At 42.5% G+C, this 17960-nt stretch overlaps 1 protein-coding gene across 5 annotated transcripts in view; it reads left to right on the top strand.

Annotated features, from left to right (window-relative positions):
- Positions 1-17960, top strand: part of LDB2 (LIM domain binding 2) — a 564531-nt gene that overhangs the window by 223047 nt on the left and 323524 nt on the right. For all 5 annotated transcript variants that reach the window (XM_075346908.1, XM_075346909.1, XM_075346907.1 and 2 more), the window contains exon 2: positions 4926-5028. In XM_075346908.1, coding sequence (XP_075203023.1) covers positions 4926-5028 — 103 coding nt within the window. The remainder of the gene's footprint in view (positions 1-4925; positions 5029-17960) is intronic.

Genomic DNA, 17960 nt, shown 5'->3' with positions numbered 1-17960 from the left:
GCGCTTCATAATAGAGATGGACAATGACCCCCAAGCATACAGCCAAAGCTACCCAGGAGTTCATGAGTGCAAAAAAGTGGAACATTCTGCAATGGCCAAGTCAATCACCAGATCTTAACCCAATTGAGCATGCATTTCACTTGCTCAAATCCAGACTTAAGACGGAAAGACCCACAAACAAGCAAGACCTGAAGGCTGCGGCTGTAAAGGCCTGGCAAAGCATTAAGAAGGAGGAAACCCAGCGTTTGGTGATGTCCATGGGTTCCATACTTAAAGCAGTGATTGCCTCCAAAGGATTCGCAACAAAATATTGAAAATAAAAATATTTTGTTTGGGTTTGGTTTATTTGTCCAATTACTTTTGACCTCCTAAAATGTGGAGTGTTTGTAAAGAAATGTGTACAATTCCTACAATTTCTATCAGATATTTTTGTTCAAACCTTCAAATTAAACGTTACAATCTGCACTTGAATTCTGTTGTAGAGATTTCATTTCAAATCCAATGTGGTGGCATGCAGAGCCCAACTCGCGAAAATTGTGTCACTGTCCAAATATTTCTGGACCTAACTGTATATATACAGTCATGGCCAAAAGTTTTGAGAATGACACCAAAATTATATTTTCACATGATCTGTTGCCCTCTGGTTTTTAATTGTGTTTGTCTGATGTTTACATCACATACAGAAATATAATTGCAATCATATTATGAGAACCAAAAGGTTATATTGACAGTTAGAATGAGTTAATGCAGCAAGTCAATATTTGCAGTGCTGACCCTTCTTCTTCAGGACCTCTGCAATTCTCCCTGGCATGCTCTCAATCAACTTCTGGACCAAATCCTGACTGATAGCTGTCCATTTTTGCATAAGCAATGCTTGCATTTTGCCAGAATTTGTTGGTTTTTGTTTGTCCACCCGTCTCTTGATGATTGCCCACAAGTTCTCAATGGGATTAAGATCTGGAGAGCTTCCAGGCCATGGACCCAAAATCTCTATGTTTTGTTCCATGAGCTATTTAGTGATCACCTTTGCTTTATGGCAAGGTGCTCCATCATGCTGGAAAAGGCATTGTTGGGCGCCAAACTGCTCTTGGACAGTTGGGAGAAGTTGCTCTTGGAGGACATTCTGGTACCATTCTTTATTCATGGCTGTGTTTTTAGGCAAGACTGTGAGTGAGCCGATTCCCTTGGCTGAGAAGCAACCCCACACATGAATCGTTTCAGGATGCTTAACAGTTGGCATGAGGCAAGACTGGTGGTAGCGCTCACCTCTTCTTCTCCGAATAAGCTGTTTTCCAGATGTCCCAAACAATCGAAAAGGGGATTAATTTGAGAAAATGACTTTACCCCAGTCCTCACCAGTCCACTCCCTGTACCTTTTGCAGAATATCAGTCAGTCCCTGATGTTTTTTTCTGGAGAGAAGTGGCTTCTTTGCTGCCCTCCTTGAAACCAGGCCTTGCTCAAGCAGTCTCCGCCTCACAGTGCATGCAGAAGCACTCACACCAGCCTGCTGCCATTGCTGAGCTAGCTCGGCACTGCTGGTAGTCCGATCCCGCAGCTGAAACAGTTTTAAGATACGGTCCTGGCGTTTGCTGGTCCTTCTTGGGCGCCCTGGAGCCTTTTTGGCAACAATAGAAGCTCTCTCCTTGAAGTTCTTGATGATGCGATAGATTGTTGTCTGAGGTGCAATCTTTGTAGCTGTGATACTCTTCCCTGTTAGGCCATTTTTGTGCAGAGCAATGATGGCTGCATGTGTTTCTTTAGAGATAACCATGGTTAACTGAAGAGAAACAATGATACCAAGCACCAGCCTCCTTTTAAAGTGTCCAGTGGTGTCATTCTTACTTAATCATGACTGATCGCCAGCTCTGTCCTCATCAACACCCACACCTGTGTTAATGGAACAATCACTAAAACAATGTTAGCTGCTCCTTTTAAGGCAGGATGCAATGATGTTGAAATGTGCTTTGGGGGTTGAAGTTCATTTTCTTAGCCAATATTGACTTGGCAAGTAATTGCTGTTAAGCTGATCACTCTTTATGACATTCTGGAGTATATGCAAATTGCCATTAGAAAAACTTAAGCAGTAGACTTTGTAAAAATTAATATTTGTAGCATTCTCAAAACTTTTGGCCATGACTCTATATATATATATATATATATATATATATATATATATATATACATATACATATATACAGTGGAACCTTGGTTAACGAGAACAATCTGTTCTGGGAGTGTGCTTGTTAACCAAGTTACTCGTTCAGCGAAGCAAGATTTCCCATAGGAAATCATTGCAATGCAGACAATTTGTTCCACAACTTGTTAAGTGTCCCATCACGGTCCCCTATTGTGCCATTACACACATCTACAAACACGCACAAACATACAGAAACACGCGCACACATACACATATTATGCTTACCTTCCGTTCCATCGCCGGTCTCCTGGGACTTGCTGTTCGCTGGTACGGGCTGTGTATCGGGTTACCATCACGACGAGGGCGGAACTTCCGCTGACAGAGCGCTGACGTCAAAGGCAGGAGCCGCTTGCCTCTGTATATATATAATACAGCTCTGGGAAAAATTAAAGACCAGTGAAAAATTTTCAGTTTTTCTGATTTTTTCTCTTTATAGGTATATTTTTGAGTGAATTGTAAATTGTTCTTTTATTCTATAAACTACTGACATCATGTCTTCAAATATCCAAGCAATGACTTTTATATTTATTTTCTGAAAATGAGAAATGGTCAAAATAACAAAAAAAATGTATTGCTTTCAGATCTCAAAAAAAACAACTTCATAATCATTCAGAAACAACAATACTAATAATGTTTTACCTCAGGAAGAGTTCAGAAATCAATATTTTGTGGCATAACCATGATTTTTAATCCCAGCTTTCATGCATCTTGGCATGCTTTCCACCAGTCTTTCACACTGCTTTTGGGTGACCTTATGCCATTCCTGGTGCTAAAATGTAAGCAGTTCTTCTTTATTTGATGGCTTGTGACTATCCATCTTCCTCTTTATTACATCCCAGAGGTTTACAATGGAGTTCAGGTCTGGAGATTGGGCTGGTCATGACAGGGTTTTGATGTGGTGGTCCTTCATCCACACATTGATTGACCTAGCTGAGTGGCATGGCGCATTGTCCTGCTGGAAAAACCAGTCCTCAGAGTTGGGGAACATTGCCTGAGCAGAAGAAAGCAACTGTTTTTCCAGGATAATCTTGTATGTGGCTTGATTCATATGTCCTTTGCAAAATTTTATATATATATATATATATATATATATATACACACACACACATATATAATTCATATACAAAAACTATCATATAAAACTTTAAGGTATTTTTACTCTCCGGCATGGTGTAGCAATGACGTATTTCCTTTATCAGATTTATTAGGGTTTTACTACACAAATATAATAGAATGTGCCATACCACGACTACTCTAACTCCTGAACTCAAAGATGCCTCTGATCTATGCAGCTTAGCATCATTAACAGCATTGATCACAATAGAGGGGTTTATTTTTTGCTATTTTGCAAGTTAAACAACAATTGACCTTAATATGCATTAGACACCTACCCACTCGAGTTACTTGCTCTTGAAATTAGAAAAAAAAAAAGAAAATTCCATTATTAGCTATTTTCTGTTATAACCTTATGGAATTATTACAGTGGATTATGGAAGCCATGAGTGATATTTTTCATATTTTTCATATTACATTCATTGTGTTGATACTGCTCCAGGAAACCATACAAAGCCAAGTTAGGACCTCTGTGATGCGGGTACTATGTTAAATAATGAATAGACAACGCTAGTGTCACAAAATAGAATTTCAAGATGTTGATTTTTCATTGTGGGATCATGAAATTCAGTTGAGGATCAATAAAATAAATTTGTTTTGGCTTCTTAAAGATTCAAGATGCCTGATTTCATTGTCGGTAACGTTCCCTGTATAGAAGCGCTAGGTTTATTTATTCTTGTTTTGTATATATATATATATATGGATTATGTCCATTTGACTGACCATGCTTCCAAGTCCTTCCTCCCCCATTAGCAACAGGTGTTTTTATACTTTAATAGCGGGTCTCTCTTTGCCCATATATGTAGGTTTTAAAACCCAGAGAGAGGTAGTAAATTAGAGTAGGACCCAGTATAATGAGTTTGCCATGACGTGGCTACTGGGCAGGTATGAAAATGGCCATTTTGATATGCAAAACATCTCAATTTTTTGGGGATTTTTTTGTTTTTTTAGTTGCTAAAAGCTTTGGCATGTAAGTCTCTTTTTCATCTGTTTGCAATTTTACATATAGTATACTGACATGTCATGTGGTCTTAAAAAAATGTACACAAAGTTGACAAACCTATTAAAGGGAATCTGTCAGCAGGTTTTTGTTACCTTATCTGAGAGCAGCATGATGTAGGCAAATAGATCCTGAATCCAACAATGTATCACTTATATTACTGGCTGCAGCTATTTTTTAGACTTAGCCATGCAGCATAGCTGAAAAAGCTGTCTCCACAAACACCAGGCTCATTATAGAGATTGTACATTGACAGTGAGGTGTTAATCAGAGCAGGGGGCTTGCTAGACTGTTATGCACATGACTTTGTAGTCCAAGCAATGATTAGAGTCCTGTTGCTTAAACAAACATAGCATTAAACAACAGATTGAAACTGTGACAAGACAGTCATCCATGAATGTTCTGTGTTAGCCCTTGCAGCATGCTGTCTTCAGCTTACATAGCAAAAAGCTGCTGACAAATTTATTTTAAGCAAGATGCTTTATTTTGCTCAAATATATTAAAGCCTCAAACCAGTCACAATGGTGAATATAATTAGAATATACTGATATATGGCTGCAAAAGTTAACTTTTGAGGATTTATGCAATAATGAATATTCCTCTTTCTTTGCTAGGATAGTGACAATCTTTGGTGGGATGCCTTTACTACAGAATTTTTTGAAGATGATGCAACATTAACACTGTCATTTTGCTTAGAAGATGGACCAAAGAGATACAGTAAGTTCTACAGTATATTCTGCAAAAAATATCACCATCATTGTTTATGTATAAAGCATTGTGGAGAATGTAATCTCAATATTTCTATTATTATAGAGGCTTCAAAAATAGCAAATTAATTTGTCATTCACTAAAACCTCTGGAAGTATATAATCACTACTAAGATAGAAGCACCCTGCGCATATCTTATATTATGTGTACATATTTCACTGTAGTTCAGCTCCCTGTTCTCTTCTCTACAGGGATCTATTTTGAATTTCAGATTTCACTCTGCTTCTTTCTCCTCTGTGCGCTGCTATTAATCCACGATGCATCAGCAAAGCGTCACAAGATCTACTAGAGTCTTCCTTCACCATTTCTGTCTGCTTTCTAAACATTTTGATTATCTCTCCTCCAAATTCTCCTCTCCTCCATCATCACATGCATTATAGTTGTGTAATACGAGCCGAGCTGTGCAATCATTATCATTAAAGACCGCTTTACACGCAACGACATCACTAACGAGATGTCGTTGGGGGTCACGGAATTCGTGACGCACATCCGGCATCGTTAGCAACGTCGTTAAATGTGACACGTACGAGCGACCGCTAATGATGCAAAATACTTACCAAATTGTTGTTTGTTGACACGTCGTCCATTTCCCAAAAATCGTTGCTGATTTTGGACGCAGGTTGTTCGTCGTTCCTGTGGCAGCACACATCGCTACGTGGGACACCCCAGGAACGACGAACAACACCGTACCTGCGTCGTGGTGGGACTTTCATGCGGCTGCTCTCCGCCCCTCCGCTTCTATTGGACGCCTGCCGTGTGACGCCGCACGAACCGCAACCTTAGAAAAGAGGTTGTTCGCCGGCCACAGCGACGTCGTTAGGAAGGTAAGTCCGTGTGATGGGTACTAGCGATTTTGTGCTCCACGGGCCACGATTTGCCCATGATGCACAAACGACGGGGGTGGGTGCTTTCACGAGCGACTCACGGCTGCGTGTAAAGCAGCCTTAACTGTGACATTTGCTTTTTTTCCCTCCTATGTGGAGAAAGACGGGCTTTGCACACTACGACATCGCAGGTGCGATGTCAGTGGGGTCACATTGAAAATGACGTACTTCCGGCATCGCATGCGACATCATAGTGTGTAAAGGTTAGATGATACGATTAACGAGTGCAAAAGCGTCATAATCGTATCATCGGTGCAGCGTCGGCGTAATCCATAATTACGCTGACGCAATGGTCCGATGTTGTTCCTCGCTCCTGCGGCAGCACACATCGCTGTGTGTGAAGTCGCAGGAGCGAGGAACATCTCCTGCCGGCGTCACCGCGGCTTCCATAGGATATGCGGAAGGAAGGAGGTGGGCAGAATGTTTACATCCCGCTCATCTCCGCCCCTCCGCTCCTATTGGCCGCCTGCCGTGTGACGTCGCAGTGATGCCGTACGACCCGCCCCCTTAATAAGGAGGCGGGTCGCCGGCCAAGAGCGACGTCCCAGGCCAGGTGAGTCCATGTGAAGCTGCCGTAGCGATAATGTTCGCTACGGCAGCTATCACAAGGATATCGCAGCTGCGACGGGGGCGGGGACTATCGCGCTTGGCATCGCAGCATCGGCTTGCGATGTCGCAGCGTGCAAAGTACCCCAAAGTGTTTGGTATATTCCATGCTATTGCATCGTATAGCCTGTTCTTGTGGTCACATTACCTTCTGAACAGGAGGAGAGGAACCCCATGAATTTTCAGACGGAAAAGTACAACTACTTAAGAAAATACTTGGTGTAATGTAAAATAGTAAAATTAACTAAATAGAATAAAAGATATCTACATATATTTATTTATTTTTACTTCATTTATACTAATATCTAAGAATACAGAAAGTCATTGGAATTACACGTTTATATCCTTTGAGTGTATTGGAACAGTACATAAAATACTGATAAAAAGGCAAAATAGACATAATTTAACACAAACTGTAAAAATGGGCACCTTCAGTTTAATGTTTGGTTGCACACCCCTTTTGAATAATTAACTGCAATCATGTGCTTCCTATAACTATCAGGAAGCTTCTTACTCAACTACAATATTGGACCAATCTTCATTTGAAGACTACTCCAGGTCTCTCATGTTTGAAAAAGTCTTCTCTTTTCCCAAGAGCAATTTTAAGATCTCTCCACAGGTGTTCTATGTCATTTAGATCTAAACTCAATTCTGCCGCTTCAAAACTCTCCAGCTCTTAGTTTCCATCCATTTTTGGGGGCTTCTTGAAGTTTATATGGGTTAATTGTCCTGCTGGCAGGCCCATGACCTACAACGCAAACCCAGCTTTCTGACACTGGGCAATACATTGTGACCCAAAAACCTTTGGTAATCTTCAGATTTCATGATGTCTTGCACACAGTCAAGACACTCATTGCCAGAAGAGTCAAAACAACCCAAAACATCTTTGAACCTCTGCCATGTTTGACTGTAGGCACTGTATTCCTTTTTTTGTAAACTTCATTCCACTTTTAGTAAACAATAGAATAATGTGCTTTACCAAAAAGCTGTATCTTGTTCTCATCTGTCCATAAGACGCTTTCTCAGAAGAATTTTGGCTTACTTCTGTACATTTTGGCAAACTGCAGTTCAGCTTTTTTTTGTCTGTATTAGAAAGGGGGGTCCCCCTAGGTGTCCTGCCATAGTGTTTCACTTTATTGCAATGTCAATGGATAGTTCCCGCAGACACTAATTCACCCTGAGTCTGCAGGACAGCTTGAATTTCTTTTCACTTGATTGGGGCTGCTTATCCACCTCCTGGAATATCCTGTGTTGCAACTTTTCATCAGTTTTTCTCTGCCTTCCACATGCAGGGAGATTAGCTACAGTGCCATGGGTTGTAAACGTCTTCATTATGTTGCGCAAACTGGGCAAAGGAAAATCAATATCTCTTGAGATGGACTTGTAGCCTCAAAATAGTTGATATTTTCATCAATTTTGGTTCTCAAATCCTCAGACAGTTCTCTTCTCCTCTTTCTCTTCTCCATTCTTAGTGTCGCACATACAGACATACAATGCAAAGATTAAGTCAACGTCTCCACTTTTTATTTGGTTTCAAGGGTGATTTTTATATTGCCCATACCTGTTATTGGCCAGTCGTGGTTGAAAGTGTTGGCACCCTTGAAATTGTTCCAAAAAATGAAGTGTGTCTGTGTGAGCCACACAGAAGAGAACTGTCTGAGGACTTGAGAACCAAAATTGTTGAAAATTATCAACAATCTCAAGTTCACAAGTTCATCTCCAGAGATCTTGATGTTCCTTTGTCCACGGTGTGTAACATAATCAAGAAGTTTACAAGCTATGACACTGTAGCTAATCTCCCTGAATGTGGATTACAGAGATAAATTGACGAAAGGATGCAGCGCAGGATAGTCCAGATGATGGATAAGCAGCCCCATGTATAATTGCAATAATATTCTGGGAGAAATATTCAATTTTCTGCAACAATTTCAAGGGTGCCAACACTTTTAGCAATGACTGTATATACTGTATATATTAGAAAAACTATTATTAATTGATCATTAGTTAATTTTTATTACTACTTACTCTACTTTAAAAGTCAAAAAAAGATAGACCGGAAAAAGTGGACTAGCTACTGCAATAGAATATGTATTGTGTGTAAACAGACTTATTTATGAAATTCTCAGAATATTTTTTTTTTCATATTTCCTATTGATTGTGCCAAGTGAGAAAATAACAAGATGTACCGTGCACAGAACAGTTTTACTAAATTTATAGAGAAATCCTAGCACTCTTTTGTAGAAATGCAGATTTTCTTTCGCACAGTAGCAAATTTAGTAAATAAATATATTTTATAGCCATATTTTCTACACAGTGAGCTTTATATATATTAATGAACTTATTGTGACCCTCTGGGCCTTTTGCCAAAGGTAGGAATGATTCACATAGGCATGATATTTTCCACTATGTATGCAAAGTGATTATTATGTGCACCTATGCGGAATAAGTTATTTCCTTCTATATGGTAAACCACAACTTATAGATAGTGGAACAGTTTTTCAGTAAAAAAAAACACTACGTAGAAAGTCAATGGGACTTTGTTAAGATGCCATAAACCTAGAAATGAAGGAGAACAATAAACAAATACTGTTGCCCAAACTGTTTGTCATTCAGCAGCAATTTCTGTGTGTTCCTCAAACATACTGCAGATGAGCAGAGGGGGGAGGCTTCTGCTGCAGCCAGAAGGGATTTTATCTGACAAACAAAAAATAACAAAATATTACATTTTAATTGCAATCTAGGAAAAAATAACATCAAAAGAAAAGAAGAACAGAGAAGATTACAGAAGCAAACTTTCTAGTGGGTTAGGGGTACTTCTCACATAGCGAGATCGCTAGCGAGATCGCTGCTGAGTCACGGTTTTTGTGACGCACCAGTGACCTCATTAGCGATCTCGCTGTGTGTGGCCCCTGCTGTGAGATCGCTGCTCGTTACACACAGTGCTGGTTCATTTTTTGGACGTTACTCTCCCGCTGTGAAGCACACATTGCTGTGTTTGACAGCGAGAGAGCAACGATCTGAATGTGCATGGAGCAGGGAGCCGGCGTCTGGCAGCCTGTGATAAGCTGTAACCAAGGTAAATATCGGGTAACCAAGCAAAGTGCTTTGCTTGGTTACCCAATATTTACCTTGGTTACTAGCGTCCGCCGCTCTCAGGCTGTCAGTGCCGGCTCCCTGCACAAGAAGCCGGAGTACACATCGGGTAAATAAGCAAAGCAGTTTGCTTATTAACCCGATGTGTACTCTGGCTAGGAGTGCAGGGAGCCAGCGCTAAGCAGTGTGCGCTGGTAACCAAGGTAAATATCGGGTAACTAAGCGCTTGGTTACCCGATAGTTACCAAGCGCAGCATCGCTTCTACGCGTCGCTCCTGGCTGGGGGCTGGTCACTAGTCGCTGGTGAGATCTGCCTGATTGACAGCTCACCAGCGACCATGTAGCGACGCACCAGCGATCCTGACCAGGTCAGATCGCTGGTGGGATCGCTGGAGCGTCGCTAAAGTGTGACGGTACCCTTACTCTCCAAGAAGCATTTAACATAACTCTGAAGGTTTCTTGCAAAATTATCAAAATTAGATTCATTTAAATATTAAACTTTTCCAAATCATATTATTTCATTATAATTTGTGATACATAAAATATAGCTATAGCAGTCAGTCCATGCTGATAATGGTACATCAATAGTATATATATTATACGAATAGTAAACTTTAAAGTGGTCATGCCATATTTGAAAGATAATCACTATGCATAGGATAGGGAATAACTTCCTGATCACTGAGAGTCCCAATGTGAGGACTCTCACCGATCCTGGGAATGTGGCTATGAAGAGGCTGTTCTGAAAGGAGCTGTCACACTAGGTACAGGGTTAGTACCAAGTGAATGGTGAAAGGGAAGGGAAACCCTGTGTTTAGGGAAGGGGGAGATGGTAACCTTTGACCAAGCCTATATGGCGCCCCTGAGGCTCCAGTCGCCGCAGAGTGTTGCACCTTATTTAAGGTGAAATATTCGCCTCAGGTAAGAAGGGGGTTAATCATCGGTGTTCCACATTCACACTTTACATACAGCTTAGGAGCCTTCACACAGGGGGATGGCTCAGGGTAGATAGGGGGGTGGCCATCACGAGGCATGGGACTTTCTGGTCACTGAAGACAGCCACCTGGGGGGCGGGTTCCACTTGGGGTATAAGTAGTTGCAAACTCACACATTCTTCAGTCAGTTGACCCGGGACACAAGTTCTTGGACACAACACCCTCACCACTTTCTTCTCTTCCCTTCACGGGAACTGCAGCTTGGAGCGGAGCACTCAGTCCAGGTTCCTCACAGCTGGAATGGCAACTCTGAAAAAGGACTTTCTTCTTTCAAACACCGGTAACTGCTTCTAACGTATCGAGGTCGACGGGGCTCATCAAAGCGGGTGACCGGTACTACCCGGGCGAGTAGCACAAAGAGTGAGTAAAGACACCTGGAATCGCAGCATCTGAATCGGACTCTTATTACCGGCGCTGCTGCCCCGCACCTCAGCGCCTAAAGCCTTTGCCATCACTACTCCCCTCATCATCCTTCCCGGGGCCCGTTCCTCCTGTGGGGAGTGATACCATCTTCGGCTGCTATTACCATCCGCCCCGGAGGACAGCGACAGCAGCGGCGGCTAATCTCTGGCTGCATACCACAGGTGGCATCATGACAATCTTGCTATTACAATTCCCATCATCCTCCCTCCTTATTGGTGTACACCTAGGGGCACGAAGCCGGGCAGGCCACCGCAACATCCCAGACCACCACACCGTACCGGTGACGAGTAAAACAGGTACGAGACCCGTGCCTGACTACCCCCTGCCGCCTGGGTGCTACACCTACCGCTGGCCCATGGCTTCCCTTACCACTCTAGATAGGTTCCGCACCTGTGCACTAAGCCAGATACCTGAACTTAGCGGACACTTTAGTAGGCACTAGGTAGGAAGCGGATGGGATGAGTGCTTAGTTAACCCCACTAAGCACTAAAGAAGACACATGGATAACAAATAGGCGGAAAGTGAACAATGAACTTTTCTCCAGATAATTCGGGGAAAGGAACTGCAACAACCACAAAGATTCTCCAGATGTATGCAAGCTGACTGCTTGCGCTGAAGACTTGTTAAGGGTATAAGAACTATTACCAGAATTGAGTAAAATGAAGTGAAAGTATAAAAAGACACCAAGAGAAGTGCTGATGAAAAGCAGCTGAAAGGCTGAGGAACTCCAAAAGGTCCTAAAGGGAAAGGGATGAAAACCAAGCAGAAATAATAAAAGGTCATGGAGCAGTTTGCGCAGCCAATCACTGTGACCTTCTATAGCTGGACTCCACAGGACTGTGTCACCCGTGACACATCCGTAACAGGAGTAGAGTGGTGACCGAGCATAAGCACCTCCTCAGCATTCATTCGTAATGGAGCACAGAAGATAGCTGAACACTGTGCTTTGCTATCTCTGGTGGTCCCATTGAGAATGAATGAAACAAGAGGTGTGCATGCTTGGTTGACGCTCCAAAATGGTAGAAGGTCAGCAAACCATGTCCTTTGAAGACTGGCTAAAAGAACTAGGAATGTTTAGTTTTCAAAAGAGAAGGCTGAGAGAAGACTTAATAGCTGTCTACAAATATCTGAAAGGTAGTCACAGTGCAGAGGGAACCACCCTATTCTCATTAGCACAAGGAAGTACAAGAGGCAATGGGGTGAAACTAAAAGGAAAGAAATTTAGATTAGACATTAAGAAAAACTTTCTGACAGTGAGGGCAGTCAGAGAGTGGAACAGGCGACCACGGGAGGTAATGAGCTCTCCATCAATGGAAATCTTCAAAGTGAAGGTGGATAAACATATATCTGGGATAATTTAAGAAAACCTGCACTCGCAGGGGGTTGGACCCAATGGCCTTTGAGGTCCCTTCCAACTCTACCATTCTATGATTCTTTTCACATGGGATTCCGAATCTTGGTTTTAGTGGGGGTCCCAGTGATGAAACACACAGGAATCAGGAAGTAATCCTCCTATAGATAAGAGGGAAACTTCTACTTCTAATCTTGGTACATACCCTTTAACATTTATGCTACAATTATGAATGCCATTTATACTGGAACAATGAATACTTATTTTCTGTTTTTGAAATATAGACACCATTGCCTTTAATGGACTTTGACAACTACAGTATTTTTAAATAGTGATGTAGAGCTTTTTGTCTTAAAAAAACACAAGGATCTGATGAGATTGTCTCAATATTGCACCTTACAGATTTTCCTAAGCAATCTGATAGCCAAATGTCTCCATTAGCCCCATAGACTTTGAGTGTAGTACCATTCACACATGGTACCTGAGTAGAGATTAGAAAACCCGAACTCTAAAATTTGGGTTTGGTACTGAACAGAGGCTTTTAAAAAAAATTCAGTTGAGTGTTTGAGTGTTGTATGTATGCTATCCACTCGATCGAGCATCGCTGTGCTCGGGTACACTCTGTAGTTGGCCCAGTGCGAGCCTCTTGCAATGTTAGAATGGCTCACACTGTTGGTAAAAACAATGATTTTGGATGCAAGGTGTAAAAAAAAACACCCTCCCTCCCCTGTAACTTTTCTGTTTATGACTGGCTGTATGTGAGCAGAGACATGAACTGCCCAATCATTGACTTCTATTGGGGTTCAGGTCAAGTCCGGGTCCAGAACTGAACTTTAGGCTGGACTCACACGAATGTATAATTGTCCCATTCTCATCCAGTAGAGTAAGACAATTTTTTCTCACTTGTCATCCGTGTGTTCTTAGCATGCTGTCAGTGTGCTGTCAGTGTGCTGTCAGTGTACAATTGTTTTTTCTCAGCAGCTATTAGTCATTTATAGTCATTTACAGTGTTCAGTACTACATGATAGAATTGCATCCATAAAAACGGATATCACTAAGATGGTCCGTGTGGATTCCGTTTTTTTTTCGCACCCATTGACTTGTATTGGCGAGCCTCGAACGATTTTGGCAGAAAATCGCAACATGTTACAACTTTTCTCTTTTCCGACCATCTGCAATGCTTCATTGCTAACATTGGTCCGAGTGCAATGAAAATTTTCTCGCATTGCAGTCGTCTGTTTCATACACTCGTGTGGGCGTACCCTCAGCTAAAGTCCGGCTGGACCTGGAGAACCCAAACTTCCACAGGTCCGCTAATCTCTACACCTGAGACCACCATTCTAGTGATTGGTGATGTTCCCTGCGGTCGGTCCCCTCATCCCAGCCCTTTAGCAGATTATTATATAGTTAGAATTTAAATTAATCAACCAAATTGTACTGTAGTCACAGGATTGAACATTCATGGTTTTGGTTTTTTTTAGAACTGTCATTTTTGATTTTTTAAAAAAATAAATTAATGTAATATGTGTTACTGTAATAAAAAAAATGCATTCAATTTCATAAAAAGTCAATCATTGTCAAGTAAATTGAAATAATTTAGATCAGAAAAAACATTAAATTCACACACAGTGAAATCCCACCATTTATAGCCTAGTCTGGAGTAATTTAGTTATGGTTACAGATTACTTAAATGTACTCTTTGAATTACAAATGTTTAGTGTCCTTTTTTATTAGCTATAATAATGTACAGTGGAACCTTGTTTTACGAGAACAATCCATTCTGAGATTCTGAGAGCTTGTAAACCAAGTTACTCGTCGAGCAAAGCAAAATTTCCCATAGGAAATAATGCAAGCTCAGACAATTCATTCCACAACTTGTTCAATGACAATATACTGTATGTAAAGTGCTGTGGAATTAACAGTGCTATATAAATGAATAAATATATATATATATATATGTCCCATCCTGGTCCCCTATTGTGCCATTTCACACATGCACAAACACGCACAAACACACACAAACACACGCAAACATGCATACACACATATAATGCTCACCTTAAATTGCGTTCAATCGCCGGCCTCCCGGTTCTTGTAGGTCGCCGCTACAGGATGTGTATCAGGTAACCGTCGCGACCGATGCTGGAGCTTCCGCTGCCAGAGCACTGACGTCAAAGGCAAGAGCCGCTTGTCTCTGATTGGTCAGCGCGATGCCTTTGAGTAGCGGCTGACAGTGGAAGTTCCTCCATCATCGTTTTGGTTACCCGATACACATTTTGTACCGGCAAACTACAAGAATCGGGAGGCCGGCGATGGAAAGGAAGGCAAGATGAGGATAATGTGTGTGTGTTTGTGCATGTTTGTGCATGTTTGTGTGGACTGCAAGAACGGGTCAGAACGCAGTGAAAGTGCGGAACCGGAAGTGTGTGCAGTGAGTATTTGCTTGTACAGCAAAGCTTGCTCGTAAACTGAGTTACAAATTTACAGCAAGCTTTGCTCGAATAGCGAAATACTCGCAAACCAGGTTACTCATAAACTGAGGTTCCACTGTATCTTGTTTTCTAAACGTTTTTCTATCTGGTTTTTGAGAACGAGAAATGCAGCAATTTACATCAGCAGTCGATTTTCCGTACCTAATACTTTTCTTTGGGCAAAATCTGCACATAAAAATGAGCATACTCGCAAGAAAAATTGTCATGTTGCAGATGTCAAACATGCCCCGCTGGTCAATTTACACAGTGGATAAAAAAACACAGTAAGCAAGAGATTTCTATAAATCTCATCCACTTTGCTGAAACTGTAAGAAGATGCGTTTTTGTGATGTTATAATACACTGGGTCAAAAACTCGCCAAAAACTCATCGTGGGAACCTGAGCTAAGGTTATGTGCTGATTGAGTCTTCTTATTGTCTTTTTGAAGTACAAATTAAGCATAAACTCCAAGATTTTGAGAAGTTTTGAGTTTGTAGTTAGCATTTAGACAGTATTTGCTCATTTTCTGCTTCAAAAATGAAAAAACCTCAGTGTGCACAAACCCTAGGGACTTTTTGCTATCAACCAGACTCTCGCATATTCTTCATACGTGGACAAAATTGTGGGTACCCTTCTCTAGAAAACACACATTGGTCACTGAAATAACTTGAAATTGACAAAAGTAATATTCAGTTTAAATTTACCGAATATCAACTAATGACAATGAGACATTTTAAATTGTAGTTCAACAAAAAAATTAGAAATCAAACAAACTAATGAAAAGGGCTTCAGCAAAAAATGATGGTAGCCCTAGAAAAGATTTAAAATAATTTTATCGTAAGAATATGTGTAACTAAGATGTCTTATAATTAGCATCACAGGTTTCTACAAACTTGTAATCAATCAGTATCGTTATTTTAAAGGAAAAAAGTAGTCACTGTGCTGTTTAGTATCATGGTGGACCCCTAGAAAAATGTAAAATAATTTTACCATAGGGATATGTGAAACTAAGGTGTGTTGTATAATTAGCATCACAGGTGTCTACAAACTTGTAGTCAGTGAGTCTGGCTATTTTAACCTCATAACGACGGCCGTACGACTTAAAGCGGCGGCAAAACAGGGTACTTATTCTGTTCCGCCGCTTTAAAGCGGCGGCCCGAAAAAACCCTGTAGCGCCCCCCAGCGACCGAAAATCTCGGGGGTTTCAGCTACCGGGGGTAGCTGAGACCCCCCAGATTATGAATCGGGGTGTTTTTTTTGGACCCCGATCATGTGATCGGCGGTATACACTGTATACCGACGAACACATGAAAAAAAAAGAAATGGCCGGTAAAACTGATTTCTTTTTCATCTGACATGATCAAACATGTCAGATGAGAAAGAAATCTAACCCCCTAGTGCCCCCAAAGCCCCCGGTACCGGAGAGTCCCCCCACCCCCACCCCCACCCCCACCGGACATCCAAAATGGCACCTAAGCGCACAGAAAACTGCCGCCGGCGCCGGCTCTGCAGTCATTTCCCTCCGATCTGAAATGATCAAACATTTCAGATCGGAGGGAAATGTCCTCCCCCTGACCCCTCCTCCGGTCCACCGGAGCCCTCTGGTCACCGGAGCCCCCTCCGGTTCTCCAGAGCCACCACCCCCCTCCCCCCTCCGGAGCGTGGAAGATGGCGGCGCACAGCGCGCGGCCGCCTTCATTCTGCTCTTTCTGCCGCATGTGACACGTCACATGCGGCAGAAAGGTGTCCCCAGGTCCCACTAGGTCACCCCCCGTCACCCCCCCCCCAGCCCCCGGTTATACGTTACCTGGCTGCTGGTGCTCCGGGTCCGCGATCGCCGCCTCCTTCTTCAAAGCTGGCGGCGCATGCGCAGACAGCGGCTGTCAGCTGGATCCCTGCAAGCAGGGATCCTGCTGACGTCGCAACTGCACAAGCTACTCCACTGTGGACCGGGGGAGGGTGAGTGCGGTAATCTGCAGTCACACTCCTCACATGGAGAGACTGCTGTTCCAGAAAATGGGGGGTACGTTCTGTGAGCGTGCCCCTCATATTCTGGAATGAGGTTACTGCAGGTCACTCTGCCCTAGGTTGGACCGGGGCAGTGTGAGTGCAGTATTCTCAGATTACTGCACCCACACTGCTCATGGAGAGCTTGCTCTTCCAGAAAATGGGGGATACGTTCCCTGAACGTGCCCCCCATATTCTAGAAGATCCAGAGACGGCGTGGGACCTCCAAAATGGATTACAGCGACCGGAATTTCTTTATTTTCAATAAATTGGTAAAAGAGGAATGTTTCGGGGAGTGTTTTTTCAAATAAATTTTTTTTTTGTCTTTTTTTTTTCTATTACTTGACTGGGTTAGTGATGTCGGGTATCTGTTCAGATGCCGTGACATCACTAACCCCAGGGCTTGATGCCAGGTGACATTACAGCTGGTATCAACCCCATATATTACCCCGTCTGCCACCGCACCAGGGCGCGGGATGAGCTGGGGCGAAGCGCCAGGATTGGCGCATCTAATGGATGCGCCACTTCTGGGGCGGCTGCGGCCTGCTATTTTTAGGCTGGGAAGAGTCCAATAACCATGGCTCTTCCCACCCTGAGAATACCAGACCCCAGCTGTCCGCTTCACCTTGGCTGGTGATCTAATTTGGGGGGGACCCCACGTTTTTTTTTTTAAAAAAAAAACGCCTGGGGAGCCCTCCAAATTGATCACCAGACAAGGTGAAGCTGTCAGCTGTGGTTTGCAGGCTACAGCTGTCTGCTTTACCCTAGCTGGCTATCAAAAATAGGGGGGACCCCACGTCGTTTATTTTAATTATTAATTTTTTGGGGGGCTAAATACAAGGCTAGGCACCCTTTAGTGCCACATGAAAGGCACTAAAGGGCGCCAGCTTAGAATATGCAGGGGGTGGGACGTTATATATGTTTGACATCTATCCATTCATCCATTGTAGCATTTTAGGCTGTGTGCCCACAATCAGGGTTTGCAGCGTTATAGGCGCAGAGTGTTTTCCCTGCGTCCATAACGCTGCGTTGTGCAGTAGAAGCACAGTGG

The sequence above is a fragment of the Anomaloglossus baeobatrachus genome, chromosome 1, assembly GCF_048569485.1.
Source record: "Anomaloglossus baeobatrachus isolate aAnoBae1 chromosome 1, aAnoBae1.hap1, whole genome shotgun sequence".
In the NCBI taxonomy this organism is placed as follows: domain Eukaryota; kingdom Metazoa; phylum Chordata; class Amphibia; order Anura; family Aromobatidae; genus Anomaloglossus; species Anomaloglossus baeobatrachus.
This window is presented reverse-complemented; position numbering and strand designations above follow the sequence as displayed.